An 18,678-nucleotide genomic window follows, 5' to 3' on the forward strand; every position below is an offset into this window, starting at 1 on the left:
TCTTTGGGTGCTGCTTTAACTAGGTCTACGTTGGCTAGAGTTCAAAGTTGAGTTGCAAGTTCTGTCCTGGTCGCTGTCTTCCTGCACTCCTGCTATGGGGACAGCAGGAAAACCAATTCCAAACATCTGCCAGCCCTTCACAGGCCTATTTTCATTTCTGCCACCACGCACCCAGCTGAACGACGGAACATATTTTTCCTTCAAGATCACCATACCCGCTCCTCTGAGCAGAAATCTGCTCTCACCCCCCCAAGCCAAATCTTGGGTTTGGGCAAGTCTCCGTAAACTGGGCTTCTGCGAGCCTCGGGATGAAACCGGAATGGGATGGTGCAGAAGGGGCCTCCTGTCCCTCCACCCGCCACAGCTTCTGTTTATGAAATCAGAGTAAACCAAGAAATGGGGATAAACTGTTTAGGAAAATATATCTGTAACATCCTAACCATTTTCATTCATTCGTTTTATTGTGACATTTATTACAGGAACTTCCGTCTCGGTTTTCCTCTAGCACAGACACAGACGTGCCCACCCCTCTCCGCACCGGCTTCCTCCCGCTGCTGGGCGGCCTGGCAGAAGGGCGCTCACTACCCCTGGGAACGAGTCAGCACACGGCTGAGGCTTTACAGCCAATGACTGTGGCCAGGCAATTTTTCTTTATAGATATCATACGTTCCTGTGAGGTTTGGCCTGCAGCAGCTTGTAGGATCTTGTCCACAGGATGCTCACAAAAGACTGATCCAAAGCCGTTTGCCTCTCACGGTCCTTGTCACTCCTGCACCATTCAAGTAGGGGAGGGGAAGGGAAGGTCTCGCCAGAGGCGGGTGGGCCACAGGTGCCTTGCCAAGGTTGGGCGGTGGGAGGACCCAGGGTCCAGAGAAACGTGGCCCCAAAGGGTCTGACTTCTGGGAGGTGCTAGTGGCAGCCGCAGGCCCGCACGACCATGTTCCTGTATTTCTTCAGGATGACGTTGGAGCTGTCGTCGAAGTAGAGGACAGAGATGGCGTTGAGCTGAGTTGGAGCGCAGCAGGGCTTGGGCACCGTATCTGGGTTGATAAAGTGGACCTGGAACACACACCATAATGTTGGCAGTGGGGAAAGGCGGTGAGTCACTCCTCTCTGGCCACCTCGTTCCTATGAGGAACACCTACTGCTTGGGAAAAATGACTGTGTGACCATCCCACGCACTCCCAGTTCTGAGCACGTTACGTGGAGCTCACTCAGTTCTGAGATCATGTTTTACAGACAAGGGAACCAAAGCAGGGAGGTCTGCATGGCATGGAGCTGTGAGGGTAGTGGCCAGACAGTTCTCCATGGCAGGGTCCATCCTGTGCCCCCCTGGGCTCCACCCACTAGAAGTCAGAAGCCTGCAACCCCACCCCACAATCCCGACAACCAAGTATGTCTCCAGATATTGCCAAATATACCTGGGAGGTAACACTACCCCAAGCTGAGGACCCCTGGGCTACCCTGCAGGCCAAATCCTGCCCCATGGCTGGTTTTTGTGAGTATGGTTTTATTGGCACACAGCCCCGCGCATCCATTCACCTCGAGGCAAGGGCTGCTTGTACATGACAACAGCAGAATCCCACTCTCAAAGTAAAAAATATTTACCATCTGGCCTCTTTCAGAAAAACGTTGTTGACCTCTGGCTAGACCTATTCTAGCCAAGAAAAATACAACGTAAGTCACGCCTGTAATTTAAAATGTCCTAGCAGCCACATTTGAATGGACAAAAAAAAAAAAAAAACAGGTGAAATTAACTTAAATGATATATTACATTTAACCCGTATTTCAAAAATATAATCATTTCAACATACACATACACGGAACACACAAAATTGTGAATGAGCTATTTTACCTTTTTTTGTTTTGCACTAAGACTTCAAACCAATGTGTATTTTATACTTACAAAGCACCTCGATTCAGACTGGCCACGTTTCAAGTGCTCAAGAGACACTTGTAAAGTGGTTACTATAGACGGTACTAGACTGTACTAGATTATTCTGCCTCTTAGGCAATACAAGTAAGAGGAAAGGAATTTGGCAAACACTTGGTTGGACATCAACAAGAAAGTAGAGGGCCTAGAAGGTAAGCCTGTCATTCAGGTCTTCTGCTATGTCTTGTTCACGGGCTTCTGTGCACATTTACAGAGGATGAGAGCCGGGGCAAACACACTCAGATGCCTGCAGGGACCACACAAGTGCCCCTGGATGTGGAAGTAGGCCTGGAGTAGTAACACAATAGGGAATAGTGAGGACTGGGGCAAGCTAACGAGAGAAGGCCTCCAGCTCAGCGTTGCCAAATCAAAAGCCAGGATAATCAGATGAGCCGAAGTGTTCAGGGCAGGCCAGAGACTCAGTTATGTTTTGTTTTTATGTGAAACTTCCAAGTTCCCAACACACCACATCCACCAAGTGAAAGTACTTTTTGCCTGAGCCTCTCTCTCTGCTCACAAGCCTCCAGTCTATAACCTCTTACATAGGCCAGCACACTTCTAAAACTTTTTATTATGAACAATTTCAAGCCTTACCAATATAAACCTTCCTCCACCTCCTCCATTCTTGGATAATTTGAAAGCAAATCTCAGATGTCAGCTCATTTCCTCTATTTCTCTGGGAAGCCAGGGTTCACCTTTTTTTAAAAGGTGACCACAGAACCCTCATTTCAGAATAATCGGGGGATTCATTCTGACCCTGGCACTCTCTGGTGCAACGCGGACTGCGTGGGTAGTCACAGGGCAGCCAGGCTCCTGAGCCAGGGACCATGAAGGCAGAAGTCAGAGGACAGTCAGGGTGTGCCCAGTGAGCTGAGGGTTCTTGGAGGAGGACCTTGGAGGGGACACTGGCCCAGGGACCAGGTCAGGCCAAGGAACAGACAGGCAGGACTATTCATTTCCAGCCCAAGGACTTTCAGTCCTGAAAGGGCTTCAGAGTTTCCTGCTGGGGAGGCAGGGCCCTGGGAAGGCCCTGGGAAAAAGAGGCCTTCCCTCCAGGGTGGGACACGGTCTGAACGAAAGGAAAAGGGGAGCCTTCTGCCCAGATGTCACCCATGGGGAAGAGGAGGCAGAACATGGAACAGAAGCAGCAGAGAGCTGTGTGACCCACAGAATGGCGGGACAGAGCGGCCCCGGGGCGTGAGCTCTGCCACCAGAAGCATTCATTCAGGCCAGGGAGGGTGACTGACTGTCCGAAGAGGCCTAGATAGCGCTCACGCAGGGAGCTGGATAACCAAGGTCCCCGAAGCGTAGATTCTAAGTGAAAGCAGCAAGGCCCTGACCCTTACCACTCCTGTGAGCACAACAGTAAAAACCACATCTATCACGTGGCCCCCGTGCTGGGGCACCCGGTGGAGAGCTTTAATCTCACTGCCACACTGAGTCCCCCAACGACCGCATGAGGTCCAACCTGGGAGAGCCCAAGGCTCGTCCACCTCCATCCTCCTGTCCTGCTTGTCATCTTCCCATCACTTCCACCAAGTGTCCTTGTTGACTTGACTGTTTCCTCCTCCAGTGATTGAGGCCCTGAGGGAAGGGACCACATCTGCTCTGTTCCCTGCAGCATCCTTAGGCCCCAGTGCAGGGTCCACATGCAGCAGACACTCAATAAAACACCCCTGACGACTGAACCATGAAGTTCGAGGCAAGGAGGCAAAGCCATGAGCTCTGGGAGCGGACGAGCTCTCTAGGCCACCAGACACAGGGGAAGCCCAGACACCGGGAGGCAGGTGAAGCTTGCGGCCGCAGAGCAGACATGCTGATGACCAAGGACAGCAGCCCCCAGACAGAGGCAGGGCCAGGGCGCCCCTCCCCACTAGGCACCATGATCACTGCCCAAGACACCTTCAGGAAAGAGCCCTTGACACTGTCCCAAGTTCTTTTAAAATTAGGAGAAGTACATGAACTTCAGGGTCGAAGATTATACATCTCTCTATGCCAACGCAGTTACAGAATAGCTTTTAATCTCTTTTTATGGAGGAAGGGACCCCGATAACAAAGATGCTCAAGACCCATGCTCTCTCCCATCTGGCCCCAGCCTGGGGGGCACCAGGCAGGCTATGGTGGCCCTGCTGCCCAGAGCTCAACGCTGCCCAGCTGGCGCACAGGCCGACTCACCAGTGTCTGCACGATGGCATGGTTGGTAGCATTCATGTAGGAGTTCAGAGGGAAGGCACACTCCCCCTCACAGTAGTAGGCGGCATAGCCTTCAGGCGCAATGATCCAGTCCTGCAGGGAAAGAGGAGAGCACTGGGGTCGGCCATGCCCAGAACCACGGCAACACGTGGCCACAGGGGCCCAGCCTGCCAGCAGCCAGGGATCCTGCAGAGGCAGGAGAAGTGGGTGGCAGCCTTTCATGGTCCCGAAAGAATGCAAAATGGGGGAAAGACTACGGCAGGGCTGAGCTGGCCCAGAATGGACGCTTGCATGGCTTTCTCAGAAGGTGGCAGAGAGAGGGAGGTGGCACCGACTTCACCCCTACTAGGTGACAGCCCATCAGCAGAGTGCTTTAAACAGAGCCTCCACGCCTGGGTTCCCCGACCTGCAAGGGAGACTATGCCACAGTGGTGAGAATTACGCTACAGTGTACACGGCCTGCAGTGCCTGGTACACGTGGGCTGCTCCCCAAAGCATGCTTGCCTTCAGGGCCACATTAACACAGAAATACCGTTCTAGCAATAAATACACTCCTTTGATTGACTCATGTACATGGAATCTTCCAGCAGAGATCCTGGAGTTTGGGGCTCTGCTCCAGCACTAGAACACAAGCATCGCCTGGCGCCCCTTAGACCATCAGTGTTTTAAGAACAAGGACAGAAGCAGGAGGGCTCCGAGCTGGCTGTGTGCACAAGCGCCCTGAGGGCGTATTTGTGCATGCTCCCCAGAGAATAATCTGGACTCCCACTGAACCACAAGCTTGCTGAGGGGTGAACAACAAAACCAGCAGCCCTAATAATCTTATGACAACCCCCTATCCTGGGCTATTTGAGCTCCATGAGGGTGGCACACTGCAGTGTCCTCTGCCGCATCTCCAGTACCTAGAAGATGGCCTAGAATGGTACAGAAACACAAAAATAGTTGTTAGATTATAGGACCCTCACTCTTTCTCTAGGATTCATTCCCTGACCTTTACCCCTCTTTCTCCAAATGGTTCCGGAGGGGGCAGTTGTGTTTCTGTAGCAATGATTCCACCCCTGAAACAGCTGATTGGTCCAGGAACAAGCACCTGACCTGAGCTGGGCCAATCAGTTCCTTCCCTGGGATTCTGAATCACTGAAGGGAAGGAGGGACAGACAGGCAGACAGTGGGACCTGGCTCTCCAGGCAGCTGTACTGTAGCACACGGGCTGGGCAATGTCTGAGAGAAGCGACCAGCTGCAGAATGGACATGTAGAATGGGGTTCAGCATCCAAAGTGTTGGGGTTTCTGGTTCTAGCTTGAGTCTCAACCCCATTTCTGCCCTTGAGTTTCTGTAATGCTTAACCTAAATTCTCTGCTCTGGTTAGGATACCTGATACCAGAGTCTTAACTGGTGTAGATGAGAAACACAATGGGACGCAACCCCTCTGCCTTGGGGGAGCCCACACCAGGGGCCGCCAACATCTGGGGCAGACCCAGCCACCCTCCTTACCTGCCATCCCAGGTCTCGGAAGCTGACGTAAAGCTCGTGCTTCTTACAGGCCTGCCTTTGGTCACTGCTGCTGTTTTCTGCATGACAGGAAGCAGGACAGCAGAATGCACAGAGGAAAAGGAAACACATATGAAAATCTCCTCGGCCTAAGGAAGTGGTGTGAGCACAGGCAAACCCAGATGGCTGGAGGGCGACTCCCCTGATACAAAAGCCCCTGTAGCCTTAAAAATCCACCTCCATCAGTAAGGGAGGTGCCTGTGCCCCCGGCCCCTCACACAGTCTTAGCTCACGCACTCTCTGGATCCTTCTGTGGACACTGGTTTTTCTTACGCACGTCTTGTTTAGATACCGACATCGCCCAGTGTCCGCATGGGAAGCAAACTTGGTCCATACCCCACAGCGCCGGCTGCAGGGACCTGCTCAGAGGGCTCCGCTCCCTACCAACCCTGCCTGGAAGGCCGGCACACCCCACAGTGCTTACCCCTCTGGAAAGGACAAGAAGGGCACAGACAGGGCGTGGGACAAAGCCCCCACCGCCCAGGAGAAATGAGGGGGCAGAAAGTCAAATTCCACTGACCTTCCTGTAAAACACACTACGGGAGGTTTTACGGGAGGTTTCCTCTGAGGAGCGAAAATTATGCACCGGGATTTTCCAGAAGTATGTAAAGTTTGTTGGCATTTGGGTTAGGGACTGACTTTGTAAACATGCAGATAGCTCTCTGTCTCCGTCTGTGTCTCTCTCCATGCCTCCCCTTCCCTGACACACACACAGACACACACAGACACACACACACACACACACACAGACACACACACACACACACACACACACACACACACACACACACACACTTGTTCATTCAATGTACAGCCCCCTGGGCTACGCCCAAGTTGAGAACAACTTTGAAATTGAGAGGGAGGGGAGTGAGGCTGGGACAGAGAAAGAGAACAGGAGGACAGGCAGACATGGGCGGAGGGAGGGGAGCGGAGAGCAGAGGGTGTGGCCAGGACCAGAGCACCGTCAGCGGGTGTCCAGCAAACGCGTAGCTCTGAGCTGAACGAGTGCGCAGGTCTGGATGGGGTCAGTCACATGCTGCCGCTACGTTCATGGGCTCTTTAGAATATTCTCAATTTTACACATAGCTTTGTATCTGTAGTTCAGAAAAGCAGTTTTTAAAGCTAAACAAACCAATAGAAAAATTATATTCAATTCATTACAACAGAATTGCCTATGTCCTCATAGGAGGGATCCTGGCTCGCAGGAGACACTCAGAGCAGCTGGGGGCAGGGAACCCTCACCTTCAGGGGGCTTGGCCCTTGTGACCTTGGTGTGTGGTCCCACCCACTCACCCACTCACTCATTCATTCACCCACTCACTCATTCATTCACCCACTCACTCATTCATTCACCCACTCACCCATACAAATGGTCAGAGTGTCTACTGGTTTGCAGATGCTCTTTCTGGCATCAGAGCTACAGGTGTGAGCAGCACGAAGCCCTGCCACAGAGGCGCTTATCTTCCAGGAAGAGAGGCAGGTACATAAACAAGTAAACATAAATTACATCCCATTGAGATGAGCACTAAGGGGAAAAACACGGAGGGGACAGGAAGGGGGTGCAGCCAGGGAGGTGTGCGGAAGGCCCTTCTGAGGAGGTGATGGTTGTGGCAGAACCAGAAAGAGCGAGGGAGCAGGCCAGGGGGGGACCGAGGGAGGGGTGCTCCTGGGGAGGCACACAGAGGAAAGGAGAGGAGGCTAACTTCCATGACGTCAGCAAGAACCCTGGCGGGGTGACAGAGGGGCAGAGCCAGGCACTGGGGCCCCCCGGGAGTAAGGGAGAGTGGGCTGCCGGCAGCACGTGTGGGGTGGAAGGTCCACTGTGGCGGACTGAGCTCCATGGCTAGAGGGTGGCGGAGGTTAGGACGGTCGAGCAGCAGTGAGGGTCTGCCTGATCCCGGGCGCCCCTTCCCCACCTGTGGGTCTGGGGGCCTGAGGGCTGTTAGAACCAGCTGTGGGGGAAGGTCGAGGGAGCCATCGGAGAAGAGCCACAGAAACCCACTGGCCCGTTCACTGCACCGCCGGGAATGCACTGTGGAAACCCAAGATGGGTTCTGTTGGTGGGGCGATGCCCATGGCCACAGGCTGCAGTGTGAATCCACAAGCCTGTTCACCCTCCTGCAGGGAGGGGCAAGGGGGAGGGAGGCAGGGGGAGCAGCCCTCAGCCAGTGATGTTGTGTGAAGCAGCCTGAACAACACAAAGGTCTGGGCACATCTTCTTTGGCCAAGGATGTGGCAAAGAAGCTTTGGGTCAAGTGCCAACATTGCTGCTCGGTGCTTGGTGCCCTGAGAGTAGCCGGAGCTATGTGACAGCTCAGGAGAAGAACGTGCCGCGACCGAGGAGTCTGCCAGGAGCAGGCGAAGGGCAAGTGGCAGCCTGAGTGTCACGTTTCCCAACCCTGTCCAGGCAGAGCAACGCTATTTGGCTTTACGGTGAAACCGAAGGCCCAACAGACCAAGGCCGTGAACCACTCATGAAGCTGGTTTCAGGCGTGTGTGGGGTGCGCACCGCGCCTGCCCCAAGGAACCTGCCACCTATGGCTTCCTTGGATCGTGGCTGCTGCAGGAGAAAGAGGGTAGAGCTCCTGTTGCACGCTGACCTCTCATTAGCAGACAGGCTAGGAAAGAGGAGCCGCTCAAGAAGCCGGCTCCCAGCCTCCCGTCTCTGCAGCCTGACCCCCCCTACCCTGCCAACAGCGGCCTGGAGGCTACAGGGATGCTTCTCCCAGGCCGCCGCCCCCGCCCAGCTGACAAGTTACAACCAGCACTGGGGCTCAGCTCCAACCCCACCGGTCACCTGGCGAAGAAGCCTAATTACCAGGGCGTTGGGGCTGAATGTGGGTGGGGAGAAGGGACTATAAGGGAGGCGAGAGATGCAGCCTCTTGACCCCAAACCCCACGGTCTGAAGAGCAGCTGAAGGCCAGGGCGGGCTGGGGGGCAGTTAGCCTGCAGCAAGGAAAGCTTCGTGCGGGCGGCATGCTGGAGCATGTGTCCCTCCACGGCCGCGTGAGCCAGCACTCCACGTGTGTGGCCCCATCACGCGAGGCAAACCACACACACTCTATCTCAGAGATTCTGTTTTACTAATAAGCCTGTGGTGGGACCCAGGCTATGTGTTCTTTTTTTTCCTTAAACTTCCAGGAACGGTTTAGATGACCTTCAAACAGGGCCAGGAAGCAGGAATCCACAGGAAGGAGGCAGATTACAGGGAAGGTAGAGCAGCTGCCCTGTGAGGTGGTGAGGGGCTTGTCCTGGGGGCATGTACATGGGGACTTGGTAAGGGTGTGGTGGGGAAACCAGGTGCCAAATCCGAAGCTTTGAGGCCTGGGCTCTCCCCCTTCGCCACCAAGGTACACCTGGGTAGACCCACAGGACCTGGAGCCTGTGCTGGGCTGGAACCGAGCCGCAGTTCCTGCCTGATACGGAAAAGCCTCGGACAAGTCTCCCTGCTTGGCCCTCCCTGAGTGCCCTGCCCTGCCCTGGCCCCACCACCCAGTGCAGCAGAACGAGCATCGGATCATTGGCACCCCAGACCACCGCTTGAACCTCTGCAGTTCTCCAAACTGGCTTGGGATGAAGTTCAAGCTCTAGATGCGGCTCCCAACAGGACACCTGACCTCATTCATCTCGCCAGCCCCGCCCTCCCCTAGGCCCAGAGACCACAGCCTGCTCCTGCCCTCTAAGGGGCCTCTGTACCTCCCTGTGGGCCCCACTCCTGACTGCTCACGTGGAGCGAGCCCAGCCCTGCCTTGTGGGCACCCGCTTGGCCCAGAGCTCTCAGCTGGTGAGTCTTCTCTGAACACCCTCCGGGTCACCCCCAGAATGCGTCAGTCCCTAGTCACCATCTCCCAGCTCTCAGGCCTGTTACTAAGTGTGACTGAATGACGGCCACCCCCTGCCTGCCGTGAGTCCTGAGGCAGACCTTGGCTTTCTCCACTGACCCCTGACCCCCAAGAGTCCAGCACAGAGGAGGTTTCCAATAGAAATGAAGGGATTCAGTTGGTTTGGGGTACCACACACCCCTTTGGGAAGCCTAGAAGAATGCATCCACCTGTCAGAATCCCTACAAAATCCCAGCACACAAACTCCAAGCCACACACATGCTCCGAAGTCCATCTGAGGGTCCCAGAAGCAGGAAGCCCTGCTCTGAAAAACCTCAAGAACCATGGCAACCACGCTTTTCTTCTCCCTCAAAGCGGAACAGAAATTTCAAAGTGGGCTTAGGTGGGTGAAAGACGCTCATGACAGTATATGGTTAATTTGGGGTGGGGGCTGCTTCGCCACCTCACCACCACATGTCTGAATGCCCACACCCTCCCTTCTGTGATTCCTCGGGACGATCTGGGGCCCAGGAGCCAGGCAAGCTGACGAGCTTAGTTCAGCGCCCCCAACACAGCCAGTGGGGCTGGTTCCTGCCTCACACCCAGCCCAGAGCTCTGGGAGATGCACGCTGGATGGACGTAGCCCACCTCATGGCAACGTGCAAATCACTTTGCAGGCAACAGTACACTGGTTTCTTATTGCTGATTTAACAAATGACCACCAACATAGCAGCTGCAAACAGTACAAACTTATTATCTTCCAGTTTTGCAGTTCTGAAGTCCAACCCAGGCTCAGGAGGGCAAATGCCAGTGGTTGGCAGGACTGTGTTCCTCCTGGAGGTCCCAGGGGAGAATCCATTTCCTTGTCCTCTGTAAAATGGGAGGCCGTGTGGTGCTCCTTGGAGCTCAAGAACCCACAGAACCTGTGCTAAGCTCTGTCCACCCTACAATGAGGACCTAAATGCTGCAACCCTCTGGGAGTTACCTGTGGGGAATGCATGAATTTCGGTGTTCCTGTTCAGCCTTGAATCACAGGCTATGAAAATGTCACCTTTATATTTACTTTGTTTTTACTTATTAATGAAACATTCCAAACAAACCTAAAGTATCTCCCCAAATGCACCTCAACACCTACTGATCTTTTTTTTTTTCCACTTAAAACATTTCCAACAAACCCAAAAGTGTCCCCTGTAATATACCAAAAAACCCCACCACCCATATTTAACAAGTATTAAAAATTGCCTTGCATTTCAAATAGTTTAATAAATAAAATTAAAGATACAATAAACTTCCCACTTCCGCCCCCGAGGCAGTGGCCTCCCTGGGGAAGCTGGTGCGGAGCCCTTTCACACTTGTTTTCCCAGTTTTCTTTCATCTTTTTGTAGCCATTAGTGAAGCCCTTGTTCTGTCTATTTAGACAAGACTGGCACCCTGTTAGGCTAATATTTTGCTCCTTGCATTTCTAAATGAAATTATTACTTTAACACAATTAAGATGGTGAACTCTGTGTGCAGGAGGGGATTTTGTGGGTTCTGCTTCCTGCTGCACCGGTTCCAGAATCATCTGTTGACCACATGACTGTCCCTCTGGGGCCACTGTGGGCTCTTCAGGGTCTGTGACCTAACTCCCACCCTAGCATACCTGCCACGTTGGCCACCCGCAGGGCCTCCTGGTTCTTGGGCGTCTTGGAGCGGTTCTGGCTGCGCTGCTTGCCCCCCGTGGAGCGGGTGCTGCGCAGGTGGACCTCCGTGGCCTTGAAGAAGGCCACCATGAAGGGCTGCTTGTTCTGAGGCCCGTGCCGCCCAATCAGGCCTGCCAGCTTGGGGTTGATGCTCTGCCCTAGACCGGAAGCAGCCAAATGCAAAGATCAGTTACAGGAGAAGCAGTCAGCAGGGCATGGCTGCACGGATGGGATTTCATTCCTGCCCCATGGTTCGTCCGTGAGTTCATCATGCATGCACTGTTCATCCATCCAGGGAGTTTTTATCCAGCACCTACACTATGCCAGGTTGTTCTAGGAGTTTGGAACACAGCGGTGCACCACATGGAAAACTCCCTGTCCTCTGGGCATGCATGCTGGTGGGGCAGGCAGGCAGGCAGGGAACACACACTGCAGGTAGCCCAAGGCGGTATGTGTACATGCATTGTGTGTGCATGTGCGTGTACGTGTGGTAGGAGCCAGGCTGAGGTGTTGCAGGTCTCAGGCTAATGGAAGTTCCACTCACATTGCATTGGCCAAAACAGGTCATGTGAGACACCTAATTTCATGGGGTGGGGACAATCGTGCTTGGTGCTAAGGAGGGTGGGGCCGGTTGACAGCAGCCCTAATGACTAGTACCTTATGCATGGAAGGGAGCAGAGAACTGGCCAACAGTGAGGGAGGAGGCCATGTGGGGGTCTGGGGAGAGGCCTTCCAGGTGGACCACGCCACAGGCAAAGGCCTGGGGGTGGGAGCAAGGCGGGTGTGTTCAAGGGGTTATGAGGAGCAGAGGCAGGGGCCGGTAGGGGGATGGGGCTGTCTGGGTGCAGAATATAGGGTCCTGTGGGCAACTGCAGGCACTTTGCTTTTACTCTGTTCACCAGGTTGAATGGTGTCCCCCCAAATTCATTTACCCAGAACCTCAGGATGTGCTTGTATTTGGAAATAGCGTCTTTGCCATGTAATTAGTTGTAACGAGGTCATGCTGGATTAGACAGGGCCAATCCCATGACTGGTAACCTAAGAAAAGGCCCCATGAAGACACAGAGACATGCGCACCCACGCCCATGCTCGCACACGTGTACACGCACAGGGAAGACAGCCACATGAAGACGGATGCCAAGAACACCAAAGCAGGCCAGGAACTGCCAGGAGCTGGAAGAGGCATGAAGGACCCCTCACTGGAGCCCCTGGAATGAATGCAGCCTTGGGCACCTTGATTTCACTCATCCAGCCTTCAGACTGTGAGCAAATAAAAACCGGTGCTAGCCCAGCTGTGTGAGTGGCAACCATGGGGTGTGGGTCTCTGGAGACCACCTCAGGGGACCACCTGCCCCTGGAGACAGGACTGCAGGGCCAGGGTGGCCAAGGCAGGGCAGGTGGAAGTGATGGAACAGGCCAGGGAGAGGTGACAAGGGGCCTGGAGCAGGGCCATGGGGGCAGAGTTGGCCAGAAATGTCAGGTCCACCATAGTTCATGCTTTAAACCCATCTTTAGAATATACTTTATTTTTAGCGTTTTGTTTTAAAATCATTACAGATTCATGGCAAACTACAGAAGAAAATGTCAAGGGAGGTACCAAGTACTGTTCCCTGTTTCTCCCCATGTCACAGAACTAAACACAACATCCCTCCTGGAACACGACAGATGCTGGATCTGTTCTGAAAGAATCAGATGGAGTTTGCTGAGGGACTGGGTGTGAAAGGTGTGAGAAAGCGAGGTGTCACAAGTGACTTCCATGTACTGGGCCTGAGCACTTGGAGGAAGAGAGACCGTGGACTGCATGGGGACACCGAGGCAGGCGCTTGGGGAGGGGAGGCCCGGGTGGAGGATGAGATGCTGCGTATTTGAGCAGCTGTGGCCTGAAATGACCACCTGACACCCAAGAGGCCAGCCTGGGTGTGGCTCCTGATCCAGCAGGAGACAGACTTGGAACCCAGATGCACTCAGGCCCAGTGCCAGACTTCCTGGGTCCAAGTCCTGCCTCTGCTACTCAACACACAGATGCTCCTCAGAGCAGAGCTTTACACATGGAAAGTCCTGATAAATGCTGGCTCTGGGCCAGCATGGACATGGGCTGAACTCACCTGGGGCGAGTTTGTAGCTAGCTATGTAACGTGAGGGCTAAGCCCTGGTGCCCACCTCCACTGAGAAATCAGGGGAATGTGGCAAAGGCTGGGCAGGGCTGCCAGTGAGGGCGGGTCTAGAAGAAGCCTGGGCAGGAGGAAGGGGCACACCAAGAGCATAAGGAGCCCTGGAGACGGAGGGGAAAGTGGACAGAGCAATCACTGTGCCTGTCCCTCTGCCCTGCCGATGGGCCGAGGGCACCAATGTCGAGGACGGGCCGTCTCCGGCTCTGACAACAATGAGGCCACTGGTCAATGTGTATTTACTGTCACATCTCCTGGTGACAAGTATTCCAAAGACAGATAAAGCAAGACACATGGCAAGAGAGCCTATCTCACGACAGAACATCTCAGAGAGACTGAGTAACCTGCCCAGGGACGCCCAGCTTGGAGGTGACGGAGCATGATTTGAACCCAGGTCATGCTGCATAACCACAACAGAGAGGACACCCTCAAGGCGAGTGAGAGGGGTCAGAGGCCAGGAAAAGCAGCGCCTCTGGAGCCCTGAGCACCACGCAACATCTGGAATTAACTTCACCTGGAGCTCAGCAGATGGCCAAAGTCAGGAAAGCCAGCCTCCCAGGGACCGGATCAGCGCCAGGGGGTTCCCTTCCGTTTTTTTAACAACTGATGTTTAAAAAAGCAAGTTTCCCATCCACCACTGCATTACCTGAACCCCTGTTCATGTTTGGCTTTCCTGCATTCTTCAGTGGGGTTTGCCCAAGTTCACCCATCTATAATTTGAATGATTCTATAAAAGAAACCGTTAAAGCTGAGCCCCTAGGAATTGTTTTCCCCCCCCAGAAGGTTTTTAGAGCAATATAAAAATGCCTTGCCTGAAAACCTGACGCTGTTCCAGAAATAGTAAATCCCAGCGCTGGGAGCAGCGGCCGCACCTCTGAGGGAGGGTACCCGGCTCGCAAAAGCAGCCGGGTGGGTCCAGGGACCCACAACCTCAGCTGAGAAACAGGCGGACAGAGGGGAAAGAGGGCCTCCAGGGGGCTTACACCCACATCTGCCGCTGCCAGCCTGTGTGGGTGGAGAGAGGTGGAATCGCATGCTGCGGCCTCGATTTCCTGTCTGTAAAGTGGGGATGCTGCCGTTTAACCTCGGCCATGCCCCCCCCTCTCCTTGGGACCCAACCCAATTTTCATTTCAGCAGCTATGCCTTAGCAGACCCCACCCTGGCCATAGGGGTGGGGCCTAGGGTCGAACAGACACCAGCAAATCCTCTGGCTACAGTGATTGGCTCAATGAAGGGCTCATGACCCAGTTCAGCCAATGAACGGAGGGTAGGTTTCCTGGAAGTTTCTGGCAGAGAAACAACCCTCTCTAACATCCCAAAGCAACCTTCTTTCTCCCTGGACCGGGCTGAGGGAGGATGGATGGAGCCTCAGAAGCAGCCACCATCTGGCAACCACAGAGGAACCGTATTTTCAAATGGGGCTGATATGCAGAAAGGAAGAGCAGACAGACAGACACAGGGTCTCTGGTGACATCACTGAGCTACTAGATCAAGCCAGCCCTGAAGCTTATTGCCCAACAATTCCACTCTCAGGTACATAACCAAGAGAACTGGAAACAAAGGTTCACATGAAAATCTGTACACCAGTATTTACAGCAGCATTATTCACAGAGGTCAAAAGGTGGAAACAATCCAGACGTCTGCCAGCTAATGAACAGATAAGCAAGACGTGGTACATCATGCAATGGAATATTATTCACCATAAAAAGGAATGAAGTACTGATAAATGCTGCAACATGTACAGACCTTGAAAACATTACACTCAGTGAAAGACACCAGTCACAAAGCATTATGTACTGTATGGTTCATGTGTATGAAATGTCCAGAATAGGCAAATCCATAGAAACAGAAAGTAAATTAGTGGTTGCCAGGGGTTGTGGGAGGGAAGGGACTGGGGGCGGTGAGTGTTAATGGACAGAAAGTTGCTTTTGGAGGTGATGGAAATGTTCTGGAATTAGGTAGTAGGGTGGGTGCACAACAACATGACTGTACTAAAAATTATTGGCTGTATACTTTAAAATGGTTAATTTAATGTTATGTGACTTGTATCTCAATTTCTAAAAGGGCGGGGGTGGGGGAGACAGGAATGACCCACCAGCTGAAGCCTGGGGCACAGATTTGTTAATAAATAATGATGCCTACCACAGTGCCTGAAATTTTTGGCGCTTGATGATAATTTACAAAATGAATGAATGCCTCCCGTGCCGAAGCAGATGGAATGCTCACAGCCCACTCAACCCACGACCCAGTCCCAAGGGTGGACACTGACCTCATTTTACAAAGAGAAACAGGCTCTATGCTTAAAGCCTTGCAGCTGGTTAGTGGAGAAGCCAGGGTTCAAACCCTGGTCTGTTGGGAGCCAAAGCCCATGTCCACAGCCGTGACACCAGCATGCCCTTCTCCTGCAGAAACACCCAAGCCTTCCTCCTTGGCCACCCCGCATGCTGGTGCTAAGCAGGAGTCAAGGTTCCTCAACATGGGGAGCCCCAAAACAACCTTCTTTTGCACTTGAGCCCGGAGACTCCCTGGGCCAGGGCCACATCTGCAAAGGGCAGCCTGGGGGTGGGGAGCAGACAGCTTCCTCTCAGTGGCAGGTCTCTTCCTCCCTGGGATTCCCTGAAATGTCAGGTATGTGACCACGGTTATTTGGAAGAATTGGGAATGAAAGACTCTGAACTGGGTTCATCCCCACTGGCTTTTCCTTGGGGTGATGGGAGTTATAGAAACACCAGCCGGTATCTGAGAAAAGAACAAAGTGCAGAGAAGAAAGTGGGTCCCCTGGAACCTCCCGCACAGAACCCACTTGGGGTTCTGGAAGAGGGTCCAATCTTCCAGCTGTCCCCAGGCACCAAGAATGGCTACTCAATCTGCAGGGTCCAGAGCAAAATGAAAACACAGGACCCCTTGGCTGGAAGTGATTATGAATTTCAAGAAGGCAACAGAAGAGCCTCAAATCAAGCACAAGGCCTAAGAACAGGGTCCCATGTGGGTCACACCTCAGGAAGCCAGCCGGCCACACACATACAGCCCCAGAAACACTGTGCAAGTCCTTGGGATTGCAGCCGTGCTGGCACTGCTGTTTCGCATAAGCCTGGATTGTATGCAGTCGGCCGCGGACATCTTTCTGCCTCAGTGGAACACACTGACCCTCCCCTCAGGGCCACAGAGGAGCCTCGGATCTGGAAATTCCTTTGCCTCCTCTTCTCCTGCCCACGGGCACTTAGGCTATGTGTCCCAGGCTTGCACAACCACCTCGTTATTCATTTATTAGTTCATTTGACACCTACTTATGAAACCCCTACTGTGTGCCCAGTGCTGGACTGAGTGTTGGGTTCCGAGGGGAACCCAAACAGGGCCACCATCCCGGGAGCTGAGCAGTGAGACTGGCTCAAGAGTGTTGTGCCAGGCAGTGGTGAGGACTACGGAGCAGCCGGGGGCAGGGATGGGGCACCAGCCAGAGGGCACTTCTCAGCCACAGGCATCCGGGCAGAGGGAATTGCAAATGCCAAGTGTGCCACACAGGCCTGGATGCAGTACATCTGAGGAACATCAAAGAGCACGGCAAGGGACAGTGACAGGTGGTGAGGCTGCGAGGCAGGGGCTCTGGATCAGGTGGTAGGTGTGATGGCAGCCGCAGGGGGTCTGGAGGTGGGGCCGTGGCCAGGTCATGGTCAGAGGCCCACTAGGGCTGGAGTGTGGGGTACAGATGCTGGGAGAGCTGCAGCCAAGTGGTGGCCTTGAAATGAGTCCCCTGCCACCACACCCTCCTCGAGACCCCACAGCACCCTGGCAGCCTCCCTGGGCCCTGCACACTGTTCCAACAAGCTCAGCAATCAGGTGCAGAGGGCTCCTTTCTCCTGTGGCCCCAGCACAGGGGAACTCTAGACTGGGCCCACTGCACATCACCAAACAGGCGACTGCACACAGCCCTGGGCATTTGGGCTGGGTGATTCTCTGGGAGGCCACCACAGGCACTGCAGGACGAGGAGCAGAACGCTGGCCTCTAATGCCAGGAGCACCTCTCCAAAAATCATCATGTGTTCCCTGGGAGGCAAAACATCCTCGGTTGAGAGCCACAGTTGTGCCCGTGAAGTTAAGCCAGGCTAGACCAACCTGCAGAGACAGGGCACTGCAGTTGCATTTTGAACGGCAAAGCCCCAGAGACAGTGTGGCTCTTTACCCAGACCAGGTAATTAAATCAGGGAGCACGGCATCCAGTGCCAACCAGCCACCTACACAGTTCATTTGTCTGCTCGTAACTGCATGGCGCACGCACCCCAGAACCCACACTGTTCTGCACCCCAAGGTGGTGGGGTGGGGGGCTGCAATGGGAACAAGGCCCAGAGAAGGAAGGGCTGTTTAGTGAGGGAAAGAACATGATATAGTGTGATTGCACATGGGAGAAAGGAAATTTAAAGCATATACCAACATATGTGGGTATGAACATACATAAAGTTTATTTCTGTTTTAATACCCCAAAAAGGGCCGAGAAACGTTTTACTGGAGGAGGGGACATGTGGGTTGGCTGAGGGAAAAATTCCTTTTCATTTTATGGTGTTACAATATATTGGCTTTCCTCAGCACACGCAAGTATTTGCTTTGGTTATTTGTCTTTAAATGTCCCAGCAAGTCACCCTGAAGAGGGTGCCAGGCCTCGTGCGTCAGGCAGAGGGACTGAGGTGGGTGAGCGAACTGATGTAGGCAGGAGGAAAAAGATAAGCATAGTATTTTAACCATAAGGTTTGTATCCTTGGGAAAGTAGGAAAAGATTTATATTTTAACCAAGAGCTGAAAAGTTTAAAAAAAAAAAAGCCTGAACATTTGCCCAAGAATGGGGTTGCCAGATTTTGCAAATAAAAACACAGGACGCCTGGTAAAATGTGAATTTCAGATAAATGAATAATGTTTGCAATATGTGGGACATACTTGTATCTGGCAATTATTTGTTACTTACTTATCTGAAATTCAAATTTAACTGGATATCCTGCATTTTATCTGCCAAGTGGTGCTCCTTAAGTTGGGATGGGAAGGATTTCCCAATGTGCGATGATAACTGATCCCCCGCGGGCTGCAGCGGACATGATGGGGGCGGCCCCCCACGGCAGGTAAGGGGGCCCAGAGCAATGACTGTGCTGGTTTCTTCTACTGTAGAGCTCACGGCTGGCCTCACTGTGGGATATTTTGCATCTGTTTTTGTTGTCTGGCTTTCTTAAAATTTAGTTTTTAAATCAGCAGAGAGTAAAACTGACCTTTTTTTGCATGTAGGTCTATGGGTCTTCACACGTGTATAGATTCATGTAATCACTTTTATTGACACAAGAACAGCTCC

General features: G+C 53.2%; 1 protein-coding gene across 1 annotated transcript in view; it reads right to left on the reverse strand.

Moving 5' to 3' along the window:
- Positions 1-438: 438 nt before the first annotated feature.
- BMP7 (bone morphogenetic protein 7) overlaps positions 439-18,678 on the reverse strand; it is an 84,127-nt gene continuing 65,887 nt past the window's right edge. The window contains exons 4-7 of the mRNA XM_036901903.2: positions 11,141-11,338; positions 5,621-5,697; positions 4,109-4,219; positions 439-1,059 (exon numbers count right to left, since the gene is read on the reverse strand). Of these exons, the coding sequence (XP_036757798.1) occupies positions 910-1,059; positions 4,109-4,219; positions 5,621-5,697; positions 11,141-11,338 (536 nt within the window). The 3' untranslated portion in view covers positions 439-909. The remainder of the gene's footprint in view (positions 1,060-4,108; positions 4,220-5,620; positions 5,698-11,140; positions 11,339-18,678) is intronic.

This window comes from Manis pentadactyla, chromosome 5 (genome assembly GCF_030020395.1).
Source record: "Manis pentadactyla isolate mManPen7 chromosome 5, mManPen7.hap1, whole genome shotgun sequence".
NCBI lineage: Eukaryota > Metazoa > Chordata > Mammalia > Pholidota > Manidae > Manis > Manis pentadactyla.